This window comes from Mercenaria mercenaria, chromosome 9 (genome assembly GCF_021730395.1).
Source record: "Mercenaria mercenaria strain notata chromosome 9, MADL_Memer_1, whole genome shotgun sequence".
NCBI classification, from domain to species: Eukaryota; Metazoa; Mollusca; class Bivalvia; order Venerida; family Veneridae; genus Mercenaria; species Mercenaria mercenaria.
This window is the reverse complement of record NC_069369.1, coordinates 51,821,348-51,844,667: the sequence shown is the minus strand read 5'-3', so window position 1 is coordinate 51,844,667 and position 23,320 is coordinate 51,821,348. Positions and strand designations below refer to the sequence as shown.

Sequence of the window (23,320 nt, the reverse complement as noted above, 5' to 3'; positions counted from 1 at the left end):
CAGTTTGTAAATCTAATACAAAAATGTATTTCCTTCTACTTTTTCTCATGCTATATATATATTATATATAATCGTACTGGTTTAAGTATTATATATGAACAAGATCGTACTAGTAGGCATGCCTGTAAAACACTATAATATGTTGAAAAACATTCAAAGTATGACTCTACCGTCACGTGTTAAATATGTGTATCTTATAGCACCAACCGCTATCTGTTAAGAAGCCCGCCCACTTAGCTCAGTAGGTAGCGCGTTTGGTCTACGGATCGCGGGATCGTGAGTTCGATCCTCAGGCTGGGCGTATGTTCTCCGTGACTATTTGATAAACGACATTGTGTCTGAAATTATTAGTCCTCCACCTCTGATTCATGTGGCGAAGTTGGCAGTTAATTGCGGAGAACAGGTTTGTACTGGTACACAATCCAGGAACACTGGCTAGGTTAACTGCCCGCCGTTATATGATTGCACTACTGTTGAGAAACGGCGTTAAACCCAAAACAAAACAAAAAAGCTATCTGATACTATTATAATGTATAAAAACGCACTAGATTGGCGGGAACCTGCAATGTAGGAAACTATATTTTACTGATAAACAATAACACTTCTAAAACAGTTCAATACATACAATACATATTGGTTTACAACATTAAAATATTGGATTCCTTTATAAGCGATTAAACATTTTATTCCATATAAAAAGGCAAGGTTCGCTGGCCATTATTATCCACTGGTCTACTTGGTTTAGTTTCTAGTTAGGTGAAATTAATATTTGTCGCCATTTCATTATGTTGTTAAACCTATAATATATCTTTTTCTGTATGGATATTATATACAATAATAGCAAATTCATGTACTGTAATATGAAGCACCTCTCAGTAACAGACTTAAGATCTGTGTACTACCACTATACCGTAGCTCGAAGGCCTGCAGATTTACTCCATTATGAAAAAAAGTACTTATTGATCGTTCTAAAAGTTGATTATGCATAAAGTGTGAAATATAATTTTGCTCTTGACATCATAGATTTAAATATCATCAAAGTTTGAGCTGATACAATGATCGCTTTAAAGAAAACGAACATTTTTAATTGCTGACAGACTCGACCATGACGGACGACGAAATGCATATATGTATGTAATATTAATATGTTTTAGCATATGAGAAATTGTGTGGATTTGACTACTTAAACAGCACATTGTTGGATCCACTATTGGGTCCAGCAGAGGAGCTATATGGAAACTGCAGCGAAAACAGAAATTATCTTTGCAAAAATAAATCCAGTAAGTTGTCAACAAACCAATCACATCTATTTTATGTAAGCGAACACGGATTAATTTGATATAGGAACATAACGGTTAAGCTTAAATTCTTTTAACTGTAAATCAAACATATGAACTTACCTGTCATTACAGTTTAACGCGCGAAAAGGTAACATGTGGTTAACTACTGATAGACGTCAATATAAAAGTCATCATGATTGTTGAATCAAAATGTATTATTCATTTATTTGTTTATTTAATCATACATTTACAATTAGTTTAGCATAATATTATATAATACATTTTTAAGTGTACTGATTGTTTAAAGTGGCCATTCTTTAAAAGAATTACTAGAGACTATTGGTAAACAATGTAGAAACTGTTACAATGTTACTATATACGTAAAACCACTACTAATATTGAAAGCATTAATTATGCAAAATCTTTGTTAAAATGAAAGACAGTTTAAAACTTTGTCATATAACAGTTTACTCTAAATCACTTTTTTTTTATATTAAACAATTTTATATATTATTTTCATTTGAAAGTGTGTGACACTTAAAGTAATGAGCTACTATTTATAACACTTGTACGTTTAAAAGTAAACGGTCTATTTCTAAACTGCTCTTGCAGCATCCAAACTCGATGTCCGTAACGGAACACGAGAATCTGTCCAGTGCAATGAAGTCATTCGCGATTCGGATTTGAATGATAACAGAAACAACATAATACCAGGGTATTACTGGACAAGTAACATTCGGAACATGACAACTGGTAACTATATCTTTACCTTCCAGCAACAGGGTTACACGTTGTATTTCCATATTGTACAAGTCTGACCGACCGTCATTCTTTCCAAAATTTCATTATCAGGTAAAATTGGATAAACTGCGAAAATCAAAACAGAAAATCTAACAATATAAAGAAAATCCTTTGGAAGCATATAATGCAACCAATACAAATTCTAGTAGACGATTTTGTTATGAAATATAAAACCTAGCAGTGGGTTAAGCAGAATTCATCAAGTTCATATTTTAATTGTTTAACGCCTGGATAAGAACAAAAATTATGCTGAGTGTCAAAAATAGCGTCAGAATCTTATTCTTTAGCAGCTATGGATGTATATATCATCTTATAGCAGAGTATCTGCATTGTTTCCTCGAAAAAAAAATAGTGAAAAGAAAATGGGAAAAAAACTTACAAATAATGTCTCACGGTCTAATTTGTCAAATAGACATTTGGGTTGCTAGTAGTCGCCACACCCGTTGCTAGCAAATATGTACTTCTTTATATAATTATGTAAAGTGACAGTCATGGTCAATCCATCTGGCTGGCGACCCACGCTTAATAATTGAGCCGTGCCAGTTTGAAACCTCAAAACCTTTTAAATAAATGATCGAATAATATTAATAAGAATGATAATAAATTTTCTGTAACCACGGGTATTTGTTGGGTTATTGGTTTGAAAAATACAAGTACGTGTACTTATAAAAAAGATTATCTATAACTTAAAAAAAAAAAAAAAAAAAAAAAAAAAAAACATTTTTTTTCATCTGAATTAAATGGAGACAAAAGACACGAAAATTTCACTTTAAACATTAGGCGAAAAAAAGTGTTCGTTTTCGGTATTCCGACCTATCCTAAATTTTTGGCCCGACCCTAAATGTTTTTATGGCCTTGGAGAATATTTGTTTCTAACTTTTTGACAAACAGTTGCAAAACTGCACTTTTTATGCTTTAAACATGCTCAGTGATGTTAGAAATCAACTTACTGATGCTCTAAAGGCATAACCCCCTAATTAGTACTCATTTTTTCCCGACCTACCTACCCGAATTCTTTTAGCATGTTACCGGAAACAAAGAATGTTTAGGCCTAAACATATGTCGCTGTGTATGATACAAGATGTCAGTTATGTTATTTTTCAGAGATAGGAACATCTGTAAGTGTACATAGAAACAGATCCGTTTTGTGTGGAGCGTTCAAAAAGACGGTTGGGAAATATTTTATCAAATGTGACAAATACCGATTCTCATTATGTAGGGTAAACGGTATGTAAACTGTTTACACATTTAAATAGATAAATGAAGTGTGTGCATGTAAGGTCACAAGAACGCAATTTTCAAGAGAGGCGTAAAATATTATTATGTTTATGAATTAAATATTTTTCCCTTTTTTATTTTACATTGTATGTAGATTATTATTTTTTTTTTTTGTGGTTGGGTTTAACATGGCATCGACACATCTTAGGTGATATGGCGATTTTCCAGCCTTTATGGTGGAGGAAGACCCCAGGTGCCCCTCCGTGCATTATTTCATCACGAGTGGGAAGAACCACCGACCTTCCGTAACCCAGCTGGATGACTTCCTCACATGAAGAATTCAACGCCCCGATGAGGGGCAAGTGATTTGAAGTCAGCGACCTTAACCACTCGGCCACGTAGGCCCCTTTTTATGTAGATCTAGACCTACTAAATATGATATATCTCTCAGATCGATGTACTTAGCTTGAACCACGTCTGCATCAGTCACATGCTATTCAGTTTTTACTGTTTCTGATATAGGAATTAATCGATAAATAACATGTAGCTCTATAAAGATTTTTTGACGGGATATACTGTGGGTATATAGCCTGACCGAGATTTATATAACCAGAGGCGATCATATGTGTATTGCTTTTGATCTCTGTTATTCTTATAATGGTTACTATACTAACATTGCCTTGTTTAATAAAGTACATTAGTCCTTCTTAGGTTCCTTTTTTATGAACTCTGACATCTTCATATAAGGACAGGTTGATGTGTTATTTGACATGATGTTTATTAAATAGACTTTTTCTTTTCAGAGGAATTTAAGAAATTTTATTATCTGCCCAGTTACCTTACTTTAACGATCATTCAAGGGAATACAAAAAGATTAACCTAACTGTTAAGCATGTGTAAAGCAGAACGTTTACACTTGAATTTGTATATTAAATACCACAACTGTTGTAATCTTCAGATTTAAAAAAATGGAAAGGACCTAAAGAAAAGCATTGTAGGCATAGGAAACAGTGATCAATATAATTGCACCTTACTAATCCTACCAGGTGTTCTGTATTACAAAAGTGATTCTCATTTGACATTTTGATACAAGCAAAACTGTATTATCTGCACTATAAAATACTTACAAGTATTTCATTTTGTTATCGGCTTGTTACAAGTTATTTTTTCACTATAAGTAAGTTGACCAAATCACAGGAACCAGGTTTTGAGGGGTAAATCAAATACATATGAATAAATCCTAAATGTTTTTGTTGTGCAAAAAAGTATCATATTGTGTCTTAAACCGTTTTCTTTTTCCACTCATTTGTGTAATTGCAAGGGAAGTAAACTAATAGATATCTCTGCTTATAAGTACTAGCCCAAGGCAAGAGTTGTCATTCTTTGTGGATCACAACTTTAAATTAAATATTTAAACTTCTGTAACTGATATTAACAAAATTATCATAAATTTCACATTTGTGAAACCATTTTTGGTTTTGTCAAGGACTTGGAAATCATTATCTAGACTTAATTTAATGTGTTTCTATCATTGAAAATTTTAGGGTCTATCTCTAAGCATTGTTTTAGGGGTGAGTACAAAAATGTATCAAGCCATAAAATTTTGTAAATAGTGAGTCCTACATTTATGATTTATATCTTATTAAACAGTCAAAACTTCAGATATGCTTATTGTGCAAACTAAATTTGTTAATCTTCTTTAAAACTGTACAGTTGTATACTTCAAAATATGCTTTGAACTACCTCCAGGAAAATATTATTTATTAGATACATATCAGTAAAGAAACCTATTCGAACTACATTTTACAGAAGTCTCCGACTAATCATGAAACGTAACTTTTATTACGATTTCTGACACAATTACGAGAAATTAGTTTTGGCGAAATTTAAGACGTTTAGCTCAACATCCCTTTTCTTTAGCATTTACCTTATGAATTACCATACCGAAAAAACGAAAATAAATCTTCCGTTTAAATGTTTGTTAAGTAACTTTATGTTAACTAAAATGTTTCTTTAGTGTATATAAGTATAATTTCATGGATAATAAATCTACCTGTGACAGAGTCAATCTCCGATCGAAACGAAACAGAAGTGTCTACTGAGGATAAAGCAGAGCAGCGTACAGAGCAAGAACATGATTCAAGTTTGTTTTTTTTTACTTTTCTCCCTTAAAAAGACCACGTTTGTAGGTTATGTTTCGTGAAATAATATACACTGTTTTAAATTTTGCAATGCAAGATCTTAATATGTTAAAGTTATTACAACAACATATATTTGACAATCTGCGGAATTGGTTCTTTTATTAAATAAGTTTTGTTTGTTTGGTTTAATGCCACACAGATGTTTCCTCACATGAAATAATTCCACACCCTAAGCGAGATACTGAACCAATAGCGTGAAGAGCATGTGATTCAAATTCAGCGACCTGGATGACTAGGACAGTGGAGACCACTACTTAAATAAAATGATTTTTGTTTAATCAATATACAGTTGTTTTGAATTTCACTGCTGAAATGATAATATTTTAGATATTGCTGTGAAAGTTGGTGTACCAGTCGCAATTCTTTTGGCGTTGATATGTGGAAGTTTAATTAGCATTTACTTGTCTAGAAGGTACAGTGATAATATATTTCCTATAATCCAAAAGTATTATTATTCCCTATCCATTCAACAATCATTGTAACACAAAATTATTTTTATTTAGACAGAGGCACTATTTTAAGACACACGGCATGTTTGGTGTTCAGCCCTTTTAAAGTTCGACGTTACGCTTTCTGACGGGACAGGTAGTAGACATCATGCTAAACCAGCTTTAAGCAATGTATTTTGCAGTGGTTTGCCTGGCCCTGGATGATGTTATTAGTGTTGTTCTGTATTCTTCAAAGGCATCGAATACACGCTATTCTGATTTATAAGATGCCTTTAGATGTGCATTAGCATTTCAGAGTTTCACATATCATGTCCTTCGTTATTTTGTTTGTCATGGATCCACCTCGTTTGGATTACAGCTATGTAAACTGGTATGCACTCTGGAATATGTTAGCTATATTGAACAACTTAAATTCCCCAGTGGAGTTGTATTATTATGCTTTTATGCGTTTAATTTAAGATTTGTTTTATTTTCAAATTCTTAAAATGTACGCATACATACCTACAGTTCTGTTACTGTCTTGAGTATTTCTACTCTTTTTCGTGAGTTGTATACCATAGCTGAATATAGCTTAATTTCGAAATCGGCAGGTTTAGAAGTAACTAATACATTAGTATCCTGTAGACTTACAATTTTTTATTCTTTTATTTTTTGCTTTGTTTTTATTTATTGCATAAAATGAGGGAGAATGGGTATTTAAACCACAAGTATCAAATTCTCATTTATGTTTCCATTTGTTTTTCTTTCTTTTTTAGTGTTGTTTTATTTTAGATATAAATGTTGGCAGTCCCGTAAAAGTACAAACGACAACGTAAGAGCAAATACGCCTAGCAGTCCTGCTGCCCATAAATTAAGTAAAGATATACCAATCAAAATATCTTATCGTGATGAGAAGGCTTATGTTCCAAAGGGAAATGAAAATTATTATACAGATTCGAATTCTCAATATGCCACTGTGAATAAAAATATGAAACGACCACATGCTCAAACACGTCCTGGAAAGTCTAAAATGGTAGAATACAATAGTGTTCAAAGAAATGATACAGATACATGTAATAATGAAATGAATTCCTACTGTTATGCCTTTACAAACGGAGATAACTTTGCCAATCCAAAAGAAATTCAGACGGCTGAATACAGTTTTGCGACAGAATTAGATGGAGAAGTAGTTAACGCTAAAGTACACTGTAATGTCACAGAGGGAGATTATGATGTCAGTGGTAAAGCTGGAACTTGCAGCGTCAACAAGTCAAACAATATCTACAACACATTGCAAAGCGGTGAATACGATTCATCCGCCCACGTATTAAAACGTAACAATTGTAACCATGTATACGGAGTTCCACAAAATGCAGGATCAGAATCAGTCTACGATTCTGTCGAACAAGGAAATGGTTCAAAACAACTTGATAACATTTACAATCAGTTAACGAATAAAGCATCTGGAAGTGATAAAGAAAATAAGTAACATCTTGAAAATTAAGTACAGGGGAACGTTACTTACCAAACGGAATACAAACTGGTGTGGACGAAATATCTTGCTAATAGTATAATTAAGACAGTTACGTCGAATAGTTGACTTAAAATTGCTTACGATAAAGCAAGCTAATACAAATATAACTATTTACTGCAAAACAAACCACAGTTCTTTTAATGAAAGTTTGAATATTATAACAGTATTTCACAAAAGTCAAACATCTGCAGAAGCTAGTTTTAATTTTGACAGTATTTTATGCAAGGCTATGTTTGAAACAGTTTAAGTATCAATTTGATTTTTCACTGATAAATTTCAGTTTTTCACCGAAGAGCATAAAATATATCGTTTGATTTCCTAACTTTAGAGAGATCTACTTGAAAATATTAACTGCACTCTCATCTGAACACATGCTTAACGAATAATCAAGGCCTTCGAGTGGTTTATCGTCTAATTTACCACGGTTCATCGTTCAGATGCGTAGGAATTGAACCACGAGGGCGTGGTTAAATCTGAAGAATCTGAACGATGAACAGTGGTAAACTAGACAATAAATCACAAGAAAGCCTTGACTGTTTTTTCATTCTGACATGCTCATTGACATATTTAAATAAATATTATGCTGGACTTTATTTACCCGAGGAGTAATGTACTGGACGTCATGCGACAATTTGACGTCATAATTGACGTCATAATGCTCTCTTACCGGTCCGCGCGTCAACCGTTGTTTATCACAGAATAAACAGAGCTTGATTTCCTTCTTTGTTTAACTGGAAATCAAATCGAGCCATGTTAGAATAATGATTTTGACGCATGGTGTATAATCTGCATTTTCTAAGCCTCAGATTGTACGATTACTTTAAAATTTACGCATTTTTTTATTTTTTACTTATCATTTGCGGCTTGAATTTGTTCTGAACCAGACCTTTAAGGTTCTATAAGATAAAATATGATAGAAGTATACAGACCGGTTCGAAACCTAAGATCACAAGACAAGCTGTCGTTGGTTTTGCAAAAGACTAAAACCGTTATGTATGGCGATCGGAACTTCTTGCTCACTGCTCCCAAGCTTTGTAGCTCCCACGGAAAGCTTTCAAAAGCCTGTTTAAACACATTTCTTTGAACAAAACTTCGCAAACTGTCTGATACGCTTTTTTATATATATCAAAACATAAATTTGTTTTTGATATATGTAAATGTTTGTCTTGTTCGGTTATATTTGTATTTTTATACTAATCATTTTGATAATGTAAAGAGAGTTTTATTTATGCTCCCCGAAGAGGAGGGGAGGGGGGTCGTCCGTCCGTCCGTTTGCCCTAGCACACATTTGCATACTTAGGTGGCTAAATTAACAATAGGTAACTGTATTTTTTCTTTGACGTCATACATGCCGTAAGGCTTTTATGTAGCTATTTTTTCTTTTACTGGCTTAAAGAACAATAAAGAGAACAAAAGAGAGGCCACATAAATATCCATATGATGGAACGCCCATCTGTCCGTCCGTCAAACTTCTTGTCCGGAGCATAACTCAGAAAGTATCTACAATTGTAGTAGTAAGTTCAAAACTATGAAAGGGAGTGACTTGATATTTTACATAACGATATAGGTCAGTTAGGGGATGTGCAGTGTCAAAAAAACGATAACACAAGCTGACCACAGTTTTAGTTATCTCCCATTATGTAAAAAGGATTGCCGAGAGCATAATTTGAAAACTCTTTGAGGGATTAACTTAATACTTTACAAATTGAAAGAAATCAGTGCGAAAGAGTGCGTTGTTAAAGAACAATAACTATTTCTGACCCTGTTTTTTAATATTTTTTTTTTCAAAAGGTCAGACATTTATCACTTAATTATTTAGAATGCTTAAGAAGCATATTGCAGAAACGGGATTACACCAATTTTCTGTTTAAATTCAATAAAATTTACGTATAGTGTAAAATAGATATTCTAGAGATAGCCTTCATTTATTCCGTTTCCATAATTAATTTTCTAGTACGAGTTGAACAGTCAATGACAACATTAAAATATATGACATGCCGCTGGTGTGTTTAGGACATAAATTTCTTTTTCTTTTAATAAGATTACATTATTTCGCATGACATCTTATCTATTTTCATTTCGACTCTTAGTGTGTGTTCCGGTAATCAGTAAAACCATGCAGACGAGTAGAAAATTAGAGTGACCCTCCCGCCTATTCAGATGTTATTTAAACTTCCCACATGTACAAGTTTATCACATCATTGCACACAATTGGTCATACTATCTTCAATCTTCAAAGGCTGATGGAAAACATTAAACAAGCAAAATGGTGCTTATTGCATGTTAGAACAGCAACCAATTGCAGTTCGACTGATAGTATCCGCATTGTAAGAAATGTTACAAAATAGCCTGTATGAGTTAAAGACCGGCTCCGGTCCTACCTTTTAACCTTGAATTGTCACTGAAAAAGCATGAAAATCCTGACTATGATCTGTGACGCCTGTCAAAATAGAGTCTATTTTATATAAAATTCTATATAAAATTGCATGCTAAAGTGTGGCGCGTGGTCGTTAACTGTTACCTATTGTAATCATGGGTTGAATACACACAATAGAATTTGAATAGCCGCAGAGCAGGGCTTTAAGGGGAAACCTTGAATGGCGCAAGGATAATGCAGTTTTATCGCCAAGAAAGGGAGACTACTGAATATAAAAGGGACAAGACAAGGTCTGTGCGTTACATACCTTTATTGATAAATGAAAGACTTGCCAATGTCTAATTAATAGCATTAAATGACGAACATATGCGTTAAACATTTTTTACAGAAATCTATAATGATGAATGAAATTGAAATTAATACACAACATTTAAAACAGGCAAAATGTTCCCTTTTGAGAGTAGTTTACCGGTGTTTGTTTCAAAACTGTATTTTTTTCTGTATTTGGTCTTTCACGCTTTATAAGCGTTCTCAAACATACAAAGCGAGCAGTATCCACATAATACACACACATGTTTGTTTTACCAGTAGTGTCAAACAAAAATGCTCTTTAACGAAAATGGAAGTGTTCGCCGTGTTTCTCATCGGCTTTGGTTCTGTTTTTGGTACTCTTAGGAATATGTCCTGCAAAATATACAGAAGATGCTAAACATATCTTTTGTTCTCGACTTTGTACTCTGTATAGCATAATGCTGGTGAAATAAGCTGGTCTCTTTACTCGTAGATTTATAACGGGTGGCTAATGACCCAACACATGTTTTTGCATATTCATTTATATAGAGAGCACGCATGTTTTTTTCATATTGTAAGGATACGCATGCTTTTCCATAATGTAAGGATATCGCATGTGTTGGAATCTGGGATAGCCAAAACTGGTTTCTCTAATATTTATTCGTCAGTGATTCTCTATAAAATAAAACAGTAAATGAGGTTAACAAAACCCCTGGTGTAAGATGAGTTTTTCTAGCACCGGAAAGGCACGGGAAAATCCTGTCCGGCATGCAAGAATCAGTTTATCTTTCACAAGATGACCCACAAGAAAGTGAGCGGTACATAAATTGTATTCCTAAAATATATCGACATCTTCATTGAAATTAACACAAACAATTCGTATTTTTTTTTGTGAAAACATAAATTTCTAACGGAAGGTATTTTGGTTCAATAACTCTTACACTCAATAATATCACTTACTATGTTTACGTTAAACAGCCGTATTCCTTTTCTTGCAAGCACTAGTAAGACTATCAAATGCATAAAGCCTACAAATAACTACAAATTTAATGTTTACCATGTACTTAAAGGCCAGAAAAAACTACATTTTTATAACATTCTAACTAGTGTAAAAAGTTGATTTTGATTGTAAAATCAAGTGAACTACTTCGTTTTATTCAGATTTACATCAACGCCAAAACATACACGAACCTTCAAAGCTGAAGTATTTGTTATAATTGTAACAAAGATTAATAGATGTTTTCTATAGTTTAGGTACGCATGCATCCATTTAATGTAGATGAAAGTATTTTAAGTGGATGCCTGGAGTTTATTTTTGTATCTTGTTACAGACAAAAATAATTATGAGATGGATTTTAATTTTAATTTAATTTAATTTTTATCATTTTAAAGATGTTTCAAAAAGCTTCAGCATTGAACAATAAGTAAGAATAAAAAAAGTGTTTTGCATTTCACCCATAAATTCCTTACAATGTAACCGTATTTATCGATCAAAAATGTGTTCTCTCATTACTTTCCTTATTCTCATCCATAATAGATTTAAATGTCAAGTAACTATTCCCATGTCTGGCGATTTGTTCACTGTTAACTCTGTATATTTGTTCACAAGAATGAATGTTGACCCCTAAGTGTGACCTTTACCTTTGAGACAGGAACCTTGAGTTTGCGTGCGACATTCCATCTCACTGAGGGTATCATTCATGTCAAATATGACAAGATCCCTTTATGCATGTTATGGTTCGGGTAATATCTGACATGATCTTTGACCTCCAAGCGTGTCCTTGGCCTTTGAGATAAGAATTTGGGGTTTGCGCATGGTAATGCGTCTAATTGAGGTAAACATCCATGTCAAATATAAACATGCGCCATGCATGTCAAAGTTATTGTCCGGAGAAACAAATCCGGACGGACGCACATACACCGAACAAAAAATAAAAATTCAAATTGAAAAATTATCTGCCCCTTAGTAATTATATTTTTCCTTTAAACTGAAATAGAGAAAGATGAATAAAACGGTCACATTGGCAAGGAATCACGGCATGGGGCCATTTACAACATAAGATATGTGTATGGATTTCATTTTTAGTGGTTTCGAGCATTTTAATGTATTTTGAGCATAAGAAGTGATTAAAGTATTGTCAGTTTTAACATCATCTCATCAGCCTTAAATAACTGTAGATCGCTTTAATCGCAAAACAAACGAAAACTAGCAATTATAATTCCAAAATCAAAGTAGATAAAAACACATAAGTACATAGTTGTACATGTTCACATTCAATTACTAGATGGACTTGTTTACAAAGATTGAAATTTAACATGATGGACCTTATGCAATAAGAAAGTTGTCTTTTTGTATTACTATTTTTAGATACTATCAGCGCTATCATCGGGTGGTACGACTGTATGGAAATTAATTCTTCAAATTTGGAAATGAATGTAAAGACTCGTGGTAACAGCAGCAGGTCTAATAAAATGAATGTATTCAAATAGCAAACTGTCTGTTGAAAGCAAGCATGTGAAAAGACCTATAAAATCAAGGACTGTAACATTTTTATGCCGACGTAAGACATCACAATTTTCACAGACACTTACGCGATCAAAATCAAGGAAGCAAGATACCCTTGGATCCGGATCAAACGCTTCATCACGTAAACGAAATTCAGTATGCCAACGTTGGTCATCAGAGTATTTAAAACATTTCCAGGCAGGCCAATCATACGATACAGTTTCTACGGGTCTGGTGATTCAGACAGACACGTGGATCTCAGCGGTTGTTGTTTCGACGAAAAACTTTCCAAACTAGATAAAATACGCGGCCAAGAAGTAGTGCGTCCGCCTATGAGGTATCGACCTGCGCCCCCACCCCTGATGCTCTAGACTAACAGAAAGGTTTGTCGAAAATACTTTTTAGTCAAAAGTTGGCCACTATTCAAAAAAATAAAACTACAATGTAAAATTTAAGAAAGGTTTAGGAAAGGCGAAAATGCTCCGGATGCAAGAACAAAATAATCTAAAATTGATAAAGCAGTTTTCTTTTTAAAATGAGGATAGCACACTGCAAAGCTACTGAATAGAAAGAGAAAAATGTCATTCTGCTACACAAAACAGAAATACAACCAAACCTACAAACACATAAAGGAAAGTAAGTGTAGTCTATTCTAACGAAACGAGAATGTTACATTCATTTGAATTTAAGCAGTCGGTAGCAGGACAGTGATCTTTAAGAAACGTTAGAGAAGTAATGAAATTAGGTAAATTTGCATTTATGCAATAAACAGTGAAAGACAATGTTGGTGACTAGAAACTGAAAACGAATAATGGAATTTTGTCGTGCTTGAATTGGATTATCTTCAATCTTTTCTATAGACACAAAACATTTGAAACTTAGAACAACTTGTGGTATGTAAAAACAATCTACTCTTTAAAGTATAAACGACACTCTTGTACGCGTCATGTCACAAATATTCTTCCGAGAAATCTACCATTGATAGTGGATATAACATAAGGCCCTGAAGACCCTGTATCTCTCACTTGACCAAGATCTTAACCCAGATAATCTAGTATCTAATTTGACATAGATTTTAGATGCAAACATTTTGACTTATATGTAAATCAGGTAAATCATTTACCAAATGTTTAAATGATTCGATACAAGACCTCTGCAGAGTTACTAAAGTTTGTTCTATGATTTGTCACAATGACTTAGTTTTTTCATTTTGTAGGCACTTGCAATAGAGTCCCACAAAAGGATACTGTAAGGAAACATCGATATATATTTTTCATTTCATATAATTATATAATTCTTTAAAGTATAACTTCACTTGTATGATACAAAAGGTAACGGTACATGCAAACTTTATTTAACCAATAAAAATGTGGAGATGTATAATAAAAGGGTCATTACAACAGTAGCTAGATCTGGTATTTTGTATTCGGCTCTCGTGGATTTTGCAAGGACGGATCACCCTCGGCGCTCAGGATATCCGATATGTCAAAATCCACTCTGGCCGAAAACAACATTCGAGATCGAGCTACTGTTATAATAACCCTATTTTATTGTTTACATATTTTATAAGGAATAGAAATTGTAAGGAAAGAAACATAAGCTCTGTTTATCTGAAGTAGCTGTCTTTACTTATTTTATACAAATATACTGAGAAATATCTTACGTATTTTGCTTAAAGTGTTGTATCATGACAGGCAAAAAATATTTTTGTTATTGTACCTACTGTTCGAGGAGAATTTCAACTAATAAGAGATAACATATTACAGGCAGATATTTTGGTTTTGATATGAGTGTTCTATCTCAGAAACTGCTATTGAAGTAAATGTTCGAACTCATTTACTATCTAAAGGATTTGACAACAGTACTGCCAAGATTGTTGAATATCAATGTATATCTTTTTTGTTAGTTATTTCTGCTAATAATGACAGAAAATTCTTTAAAATGACAAACAGAAACAATTAGGAAATAAAAAGATGGAGAATTAAAATTTCTATATTGTTAACCCAGCACAAAAAAGTGTGTCTTTGATGAATTTTTATATGAATCGTAAGAAGTCCTACAACAGAAACGCATAAAGCCTGATATAATGAAATAAGCAAAGATAAGTATCTTTTACTGAACACCTATTTTGTCGCTCAAGACCTTTGTAGCTCATGTCGTTTTTTTTTTTTTGATTATGCGAAATGTTAAATAACGGAGTGAAGGTATTGTGTGCGCTTTATATTAACTTCTGAAAAACAAGCCTTATGCTTAACAGAATTTATATATGTATACAATAAAACAGAATAGCATTAAAATGTCACAGTGATTATTATAAAAAAAATACCGAAAAAGTATGAAGTACATATTGTTGCTGTCATACATTTAATCAGAAGTTTGAATTTATCATGACAAGAGTGTGTGCTTACAGAAATTTACAATGATTAGCATTGATACATAATTTAAGTGAAATTGGCGTTTCTTAATTGTGAATTTACTTTGTAAAAAATGTAAATGCTGAAGCTGTTTGTTCTGTTTTAACATCAAATAGTTGAATCTCATTTTCCAACTAGTAGTTATGTTTCATAATTGGAAGGCAGTTGTATTGTGACAGTATTTCCTCATTCTTGTTAAATTTTTAAAAGATGCTAACTTTGTATTATCATAATATAGATCTAATATTTTCTTTTATTATCACAATATGAAAATAATGAATTATCAGTTATAACAAAATTAGTAAATAGAAATCTATTCATCCGATACATATCCCATTACTATAATTATGTTCTTATCTGCCCCATGAAAATGGCCTTTTGAAACCGTGTTTAAGAGAATTCAGAAAACAACAATTAGTAATACTATAATATATAATTACACTAACGAAAAGTAAACAAACTTATCTCACGATCATTAAAACTCCAACCAAAACATCAATTTGATGGTTAATAGAATTGACATGTCATTGCTCGGGGGCAAAAAAGTCATAAAATGTAAATCATTAACATAAACGATAATGAAATGAAAATTACATTTAAGACGGCATAATGTAAGAGCATCGGTGGTTCAGTGGTAGAATGCTCGCCAGCCACGCGGGCGGCCCGGGTTCGATTCCCGGCCGATACTTTTTTTATAATATCATGTTCTTGCAAATTTCTATTTTCTTGATACAAAATACAGTATGGACCAATGTCCACCCGTGCACTTTGATAATGGCATACAATTAAGCCAGTCAAGTATATTTAATTATTTCTTGCTATAATAAACTTTGCCTGGTGTTTAACACATTCTACTAATTGTTTATATTGCCATGATTAAATCTTTATAATTGGAGGAGCTTTGTGTACACAAAATGTAATCTAATATTATATGATACTGGAAGCGTCTTTAACATAATCCAGTTCACTTATAATAACCTTATCAGTACCACGTGTCAAACCTTTACAACTACCAATGTAACCTTTTACATACTGTAACATTTTGCATCTCGATCACGGTAAAGTGACTGAAAAGATTGAATTCAGTACAGTATACCCAAACGAAAAAAAAAAAAAAACAACAACAGGGTAACAAACTACTATATCAAACAACTAATCGTATACAGTATACCATTAGTATAGAATTAGTACAAATTTCACATGCAAATGAGCTAATAGTACACTATAACAAATGTCCGGTTTTTTGTTTTTCATTTTATTCACTGCACAGTTGCTTATTGGTTCAATGTCACATTTCAAAAGGCTTAGGGTCGTTAAAAAGTGCATGTTCCAAGCTATTATATGATACCTTCCTTTTATAGTTTCGCCAATCACACGGCCCAGGAGAAGCACGTATGTATATAAAGTTTGTATGTGAATTGCTCATCGGTTCAATATGTCACAGTTCAAAAGACCTAGTGTCGTTGAAAGTGCATGTGCCAAGCTACTATACGATACCTTCCTTTTATAGTTTAGCCAATTACAAGGCCAAGGAGAAGCACGTGGGGGTATAAAAATATACAAGCACATATCCTTTCCACCCCTGTTTTCTTTGTTTGTTTGTTGTGGGTTTAACGCCGTTTTTCAACAGTATTTTACTTATGTTACGGCTGGCAGACAGAAATATCTTACATCCGAGGAATATACTGACACGTTCAGACAACATAAAATAAAACCATTTGAGCGATCGAACGAGTTCTAAAAATATCTATGTACCATACCTCTGTTATGGACCCCTGTTGGATTTGTGTTTATTCCGAGTTCAAATATGTTTTCGAAGATGAAAAGCTGACACATCGTGCTAAAGCCCATGTATTTTCAAACAGTTAGAAAATGCTGAAAATTGACTACCCATTAGCAAAAAAAAAAAAAAAAAAAGGAGAAAAAATCTATGGGCGGCGGTAACCGCCAAAACTAGTAAATATACAATCCATTCCTAAACAAATCTGTCAGTGCAGTGCATTTCAACGCCGTCTAGTCTAAAATTCCGTCCCGTCCAATATATTTGCATTCAACGCATTGCATTTTGAGACCATTTAATACAAAAGTTCATTCCATATATTTAAACATGGAACGATGCATTGAAAAACTTGTTGCGATGCACCGTAATATGAAATCATCCAACAAAACATGATACCATGCAACTCAATGCGAGACCGTTTAACACGAGTACGTGCAGTGTAAAGTGAAATGATTTATTAATCACAGCTTGACGCCGTCTAATGCATATTGAAACCGCTTTGTGTAATTAAGGGCGGTGTATAAAACCTTGATGCAATGCAGTCCAATATGAAGACGTTTAACGCATCACAAGTTCGTGCAGTGTAAAATGAAACGATTCATTAAAGCTTGGCGCCATCTAATGCATACTAAAACCGTGTTGTGTGATTTGGAGTGGCGTATCAAAATTTGATGCCATGCAGCTAAATGTGAGCCGTTTAACGAAACACGAGTACGTGCATTGAAAAATGTTAATAAGATTATCAGTTTATAAGTTTGACCTGTTATGAATATAGATTCTGGGTCAGTTTTACAAAACAATATCTTAAAATTTGTCATAAAACCGACCTTGTGGTAAAATTCTAACATTTAATTTTAAACAGTTCCTGCGATTTATCTCAATATTAAAATGGACCCTATGTTTGTGAAACTTGCTTTTCGAGGTTCGAGCCTTGGTAAGTTCGCATTTAAAAAAAAATTAATCGTTTGTTTCAATAAACATTGCACGAGCAATTTGTGCAGTTCATTTAATCGAATAGTTAATGATGTGTTAGCTGGTCAAAAATACCTGCCTGTTAGTCTTAGTTATCGTGTAATGGCTTTAACACGTTACAAATATAGTGACGATTAAAAATTTAGAAACAATGAAAAAAATAAGTCAAACATTATTATCAAAATATATAAAATGGGTTTTTATAAAGAGTCTTCAAAGATTCTTGATTAAATTAAAATAAAAAGAAAAACGTATACTAAAGAAAAACTACGGTCGTAATATGGGCTTGAACTCGCACCTCACGGTTTGTTATCATTACGCTTTACCAATTGCGCTAGCGGTATAATCAAGTTCATGGTAAACAAAACATAAATATCAATTTACTCTGTATAGACTTTTCAGCCAGGTATGGACCGAATATCGATATAATTTCAATTAAATTTGAAGCAATGGAGCTGACGAATAACTTGTTTATGTTTTACCAGCAACTTCGACCGTTCAAAATTATGATATCACTGCATTTAATTGAATATGCACAACATTTTAAAATAACATTTAGACAGCTATACTCAGTAAACTGTTTACTTAAATGTTGCAGTAAGACGGATGTTTTAGGCATCGAATGTTTCAGTAAAATGTATGTCTGTAGCATAGAATGTTGCTATTATGAGGGTGTTTGTAGCATCGAATGTTGCTGTAAGATGCGTGTCTGTAGCATCAACTATTGCAGTAAGAAACGTGTTTGTAGCATCGATTGTTGCTGTGAGAAGCGTGTTTGTAGCATCGAATGTTCGGTAAGAAATAGATTTTGTAGCATCGAATATTGCACTAAAAAGCGTGTTGCAATTGGTAGCATCAAATGTTGTTGATTTTAGCATCGATTGTTACAGCAAGAAGCGTGTTTGTAGCATCAAAATAAGCGTGTAGTTAGCGCCGAATATTCAGTAAGAAGCGTGTTTTTGCATCAAACGTTGCAGTAAAAGGTGTGTTTGTAGCATTGAATGCTCAGTAATAAGCGTGGTGATACCATCAAATGTTCAGTAAGAGGCGTGTTTGTAACATAGAATGTTGCTGTAGAAGTGTGTTGTAGTATCGAATAAATTTGTTAGGAGCGCGTATGATGCATCGAAAGTTCATTAAAACCTAACTGTAGCATCAAATATTCCTGTAAGAAGCATGTTTGAAACATCGAATGTTTAGTAAGATATGTGACTGTAGCATCGAATGTTCAGTTAGACGTGTGTTTATAGCATTGAATGTTCAGTAAGATGTGTGTTTGTAGAACGAAATTCAATGTTAAGTAAGAAGTGTCTTTGTAGCATTGAATGTTGCCAGAAGAAGCGTGTATAAAGTATCGAATGTCCAATAAGAAGCAGGTTTGTAGGACCAAATATTTAGTAAGAAGCGTGTATGAAATATCGAGTGTTGCTGTAAGAAGCGTGTTTGTTGCATCAAATGTTGCAGTAAGCAGTGTGTTGTAGCATCAAATGTTGCTGTAAGAAGCGGGTTTGTAGCATCGAATTTTGCAGCAAGAGGCGGATCATCAAATAGTACAGTAAAAATAGCATGATTTTAGTATCAAAAATTGCTGTAAGAAGCAGGTTTGTAGCATCGAATATTGCTGTAAGATACGTGCTTATGTATCTAAACTGTTAATTTTCAAAACAAACTTTGTCTTTGTCAATAGTTACAGAAGTAACAAGCTTTGTCTGTTTTTAAAGAAGTTCTTAAAATAATGTTTCTTCGCCTTCACTCTGGGTTTTGTAATGGATGCTATTCCCCTCGGCAAAGATTAAATGTTGGATTCATTGTTACACTAGAAAAAATAATGCAGCGTTTCCGATGGTATAAACACAATCACATTTCAAGTTATGACTAAATCGTTTTTCAGATAATTACACCTGTTTTTTCACCTTGCGTGTAACACAGAGGGCATATAATCTTTTAATAAGATTTGTTTGGGGATTTTGGGTGCTTTGAAAATGTCTTTTAATCTTCATTCAAATATTTTAGATGTATGTCTAATTAATCAGTAGATGAGGATATGAATTAGTAACTAAAACCTTAAATCATTCGAGCTGTTGTTACATAATTAGCCCCCTTTCTCAAAGGTTGTAGGTTATCTCTTTTACAACAGAAGAAAATATATCTGCCATGAATTCAGGAAGTACACTTTTTAAGTTGGCTTTATAAACTGCAATGAGCTTTTAAATGTTCCGTCTCTCTTCGAAAGAAACCGATTAGATCTTTTATCGAGACAGATTCTTCAAGTAGATCTTGTTTCGAGATCTTGCCAATCCTGTAACGGTTTCATATTGAAATTTTTCTAAGAAATTGTTATCTTGTGAAGTACATGCATCAAAACGACAGATGCGTATTCTAATGCAGGTCTCATACATGAAATATAAATTTAATTTAGAGATATCTTCTTAGCTCGAATGTTAGCTTAAATTTTAGCTGGTTCACATACGTTTAATAACAGGTAAAGTAGGTCACATTTGAAAAAATGTTTCCGATGTATAATAAAGTATTTATTCGAATGACCTGGCAACATGCAAATGTTTTACCGGTTAATTAAATTATATAATTATGATGATCTGACGATTGTAAACAAATGCACCTACTTTGACATTTTCAACTTGGTAAAGTTTCATGTCCCAGGCGAATAACGTACACATCGCTGCGTTAAGTTCCATGAGGACTCTAATATGTGCTACTACAGGTTCTTCCTAAAATAAAAAACCATTCCAGGACCACAATGGAAATAAGGGGTTACACATTCCCCCTTTTTTGTGTCATCCTGGGTATATGAATACAAGTCCTGGTACATTTGTTTGCAATTATTGGTATTTTATGTTAGTAATGATTCTTAATTGTCTTTCAATATGTTTTAAGTCCTAGTCATTGTATAATGTGATATTTGAAATTCTTAATTTGTGTTGTACCATACCATATATTTTATATACTCAGTCTGAAATAAATAAATCAATCAATACAACTACAAAATATATAGCGCTATATTGAGATTTACAGAAACATTATATTTTTTAAAGACCCACCGGCTTACCTCAGTAGTAAAGGGGCTGCATGTAACAGTAGTATTCGAAAGAAATATGTATGAATTTCTTTCATGACATGAAACCTTGCCAAGTTCAAAATGTCAAAAAAGGCGCATTTCTTTTTTTAATGTAAGACATCTATTCAAGGGTTCATACAATATTGAGTGTATGATCTCCTGCTCCATCTTCACATGTTAAGATTTCCTAAGAAGATATAGCTCTGTCTATAATATGTCTTGTTTCAAGAATTATGTTTAAAGTCTTATAATCATGTTTGAATTACAACTATTTATGCATACTTCGGCGCGTACTGAGTACCTACTGTTACGGTTTTCTCAAATTTGAACTTATCCATCGCTAAACAAGGGCAGATCCAACGTCTGATTATAATGCCGTAAAATTGTTAATAAAATTACATTTACAACGATAATGTCAGGTTATGTAATTTATGTTTATTCGTATTACTGCATATGCATTACCAAGAAATTCGTCTTACCAGCTTCACCTTCGTTCTGGGTTTTGTAATGGATGCTATTAAAAAATATTATATTATTATATTATTATAAAAAATCGGAAAAAAATGCGACATAAATTGTAATGGAGTATAAGTGAACACACTGCCCTCACTCCGTTGGGGGTGGGTTGCGTTACAACGAAAAAAGTCACGTCACTAACGATGACATATGTTACACCATCATACCGGCACTTATTACCGTGTCCCTCCATGTGATGCCGTGCACCGTAAATAAATATGTGTAAAAGAGAAATATCGATTCTACGCTTTTATGTAGAATATGATTGTGCTTTTGAACAAGCTCGCTATTACTTTATGAAATGAAACAATTGTACGGGCCCATTATGAATGATGTCCGGAATTTTCAACTAATAATGCCTGTTCATGGTTAAAAATGAAAGTACGCTATTGGATTGCATTTCGTTCATGTTATATACAATAACAGATCCGTAACTTTTGAAGTGAAAAGCAATTAACAGACAAATGTCGTTGTACATGCAGTTTCTTTAATCAAAATTTTGATGGAAACGTACAAAATGTATTTAATGCTCTGCGATAAAAAATAATTTATCTAGGGTCTCACTTCTAAAGGATAAATGTTAATAAAATTAGCTTAAGAAACATCTTTACATTCAGGTTTAACCGCTAAGAAGAAAATTGACAACTGAAAGGAAAGGCCCCTGGATGGGGTTTAATATGGAAAATAAGTAAGTACATAGTCATCTAGGTCGATCCTTCTGTTGATTGCAAGCAAAAATGTAGGGCATTCAAGACAGTGAAATATTTCTGTTGGGTGATAAACAAATAAAATAATTCACGTTTTTCATCGTCTGCTAACTATTTTGTCTCCAGTTCCCGGTAGTTATTTTACCGCGTTTTCTGCTTGCAATTCACGATTTTCTCATGTTTTCAGTGCACTATATAAGTGATTGTCAATTGATATTCTTCACTCGAGGTTGAATATTTGACAGAATAACAAGTATTTTGATTATTTGTTTATTCCCTCCCACCCACCCTTACAGACATTTCAAGTTTCTTAATAGTTATTGCTTATGGCTTGTATTCGAATATCAAAGGCAGATTTGACTTTTTGACTGTGATTTAAACAAGAGTAATCATTTAGTTCTAGAGAGATTCCTCAAGCAGACATTACGTCTCCTTTATGTTCTGATAGAAAATAAGGTTCAGTTACGTACCTTATATTTCAAGGATCTTTAGACATGAACAGTTCCTTGATAATTATTACTGTTGAGTATTCATGTATTACTAGAACTTTAAAGGCAGATATACATTTAACATTATATGAGAACATTTGAATTCTTCATGCCAGACTCGGTATATACATTTAGAAAAGTAACATTCACAAGTACGCATTTAATTCTTAGACTATATCAATATATTTTATGCTGTTTTTTCCCATGCAATGTTATTCTTTCGTTATCAAATGGAAATTGCCGTTATCCTCCTTTGAGCTAGTTTTCATTTTATTTTTGATTTTACCTTGAAAGAATGTTATGTTTTACACACTGCATATTTTTTCTTATTTTGTGGTTATTCAACGAAGCTGAGAGAGACCAGAATTGCCATCTTATATGTTGTTTAACTATTCTAGATAAGATGAGTTCAAGTTATAACATTTTGTTCATTCGGGACCAAATAGAAAGCACATTTTTACAGTTTAGATTTTCATGTACATCTGATTGTATGTCTGCCTTAAATTTTGATAGTATGTTTTCAGGCTGAGTGGTGTACAAAGATAAAGATAACCACATTTACCCCACTTCTACTGGTCGATCAAGAACACATCGCACAACATCGTACATTCTGACATTTGCAAGACAAATATATTCGTATGTTTTGTACATTGAAATGCTGTCAAATACTAAGACCTGTATCCTATATTTTTGTTTGTTGTTTTTGTAGTTAGGAACATGAAATTAGTGAA

The 23,320-nt window shown here is 33.1% G+C and overlaps 1 protein-coding gene and 1 non-coding gene across 2 annotated transcripts; both read left to right on the top strand.

Annotated features, from left to right (window-relative positions):
• The first annotated feature begins 118 nt into the window (after positions 1-118).
• Positions 119-8,566, top strand: LOC128559282 (uncharacterized). Its single transcript, XM_053550563.1, has 8 exons — positions 119-158; positions 1,155-1,280; positions 1,893-2,033; positions 3,186-3,308; positions 4,844-4,870; positions 5,362-5,442; positions 5,828-5,912; positions 6,721-8,566. The coding sequence occupies exons 1-8, from the start codon at positions 119-121 to the stop codon at positions 7,415-7,417; spliced, it is 1,320 nt and encodes a 439-aa protein (XP_053406538.1). The 3' UTR covers positions 7,418-8,566.
• Positions 8,567-15,667: 7,101 nt separating this feature from the next.
• Trnag-gcc (transfer RNA glycine (anticodon GCC)) lies at positions 15,668-15,738 on the top strand. Its single transcript has one exon. It is a non-coding gene; the product is annotated as a tRNA-Gly (tRNA).
• Positions 15,739-23,320: the final 7,582 nt, after the last annotated feature.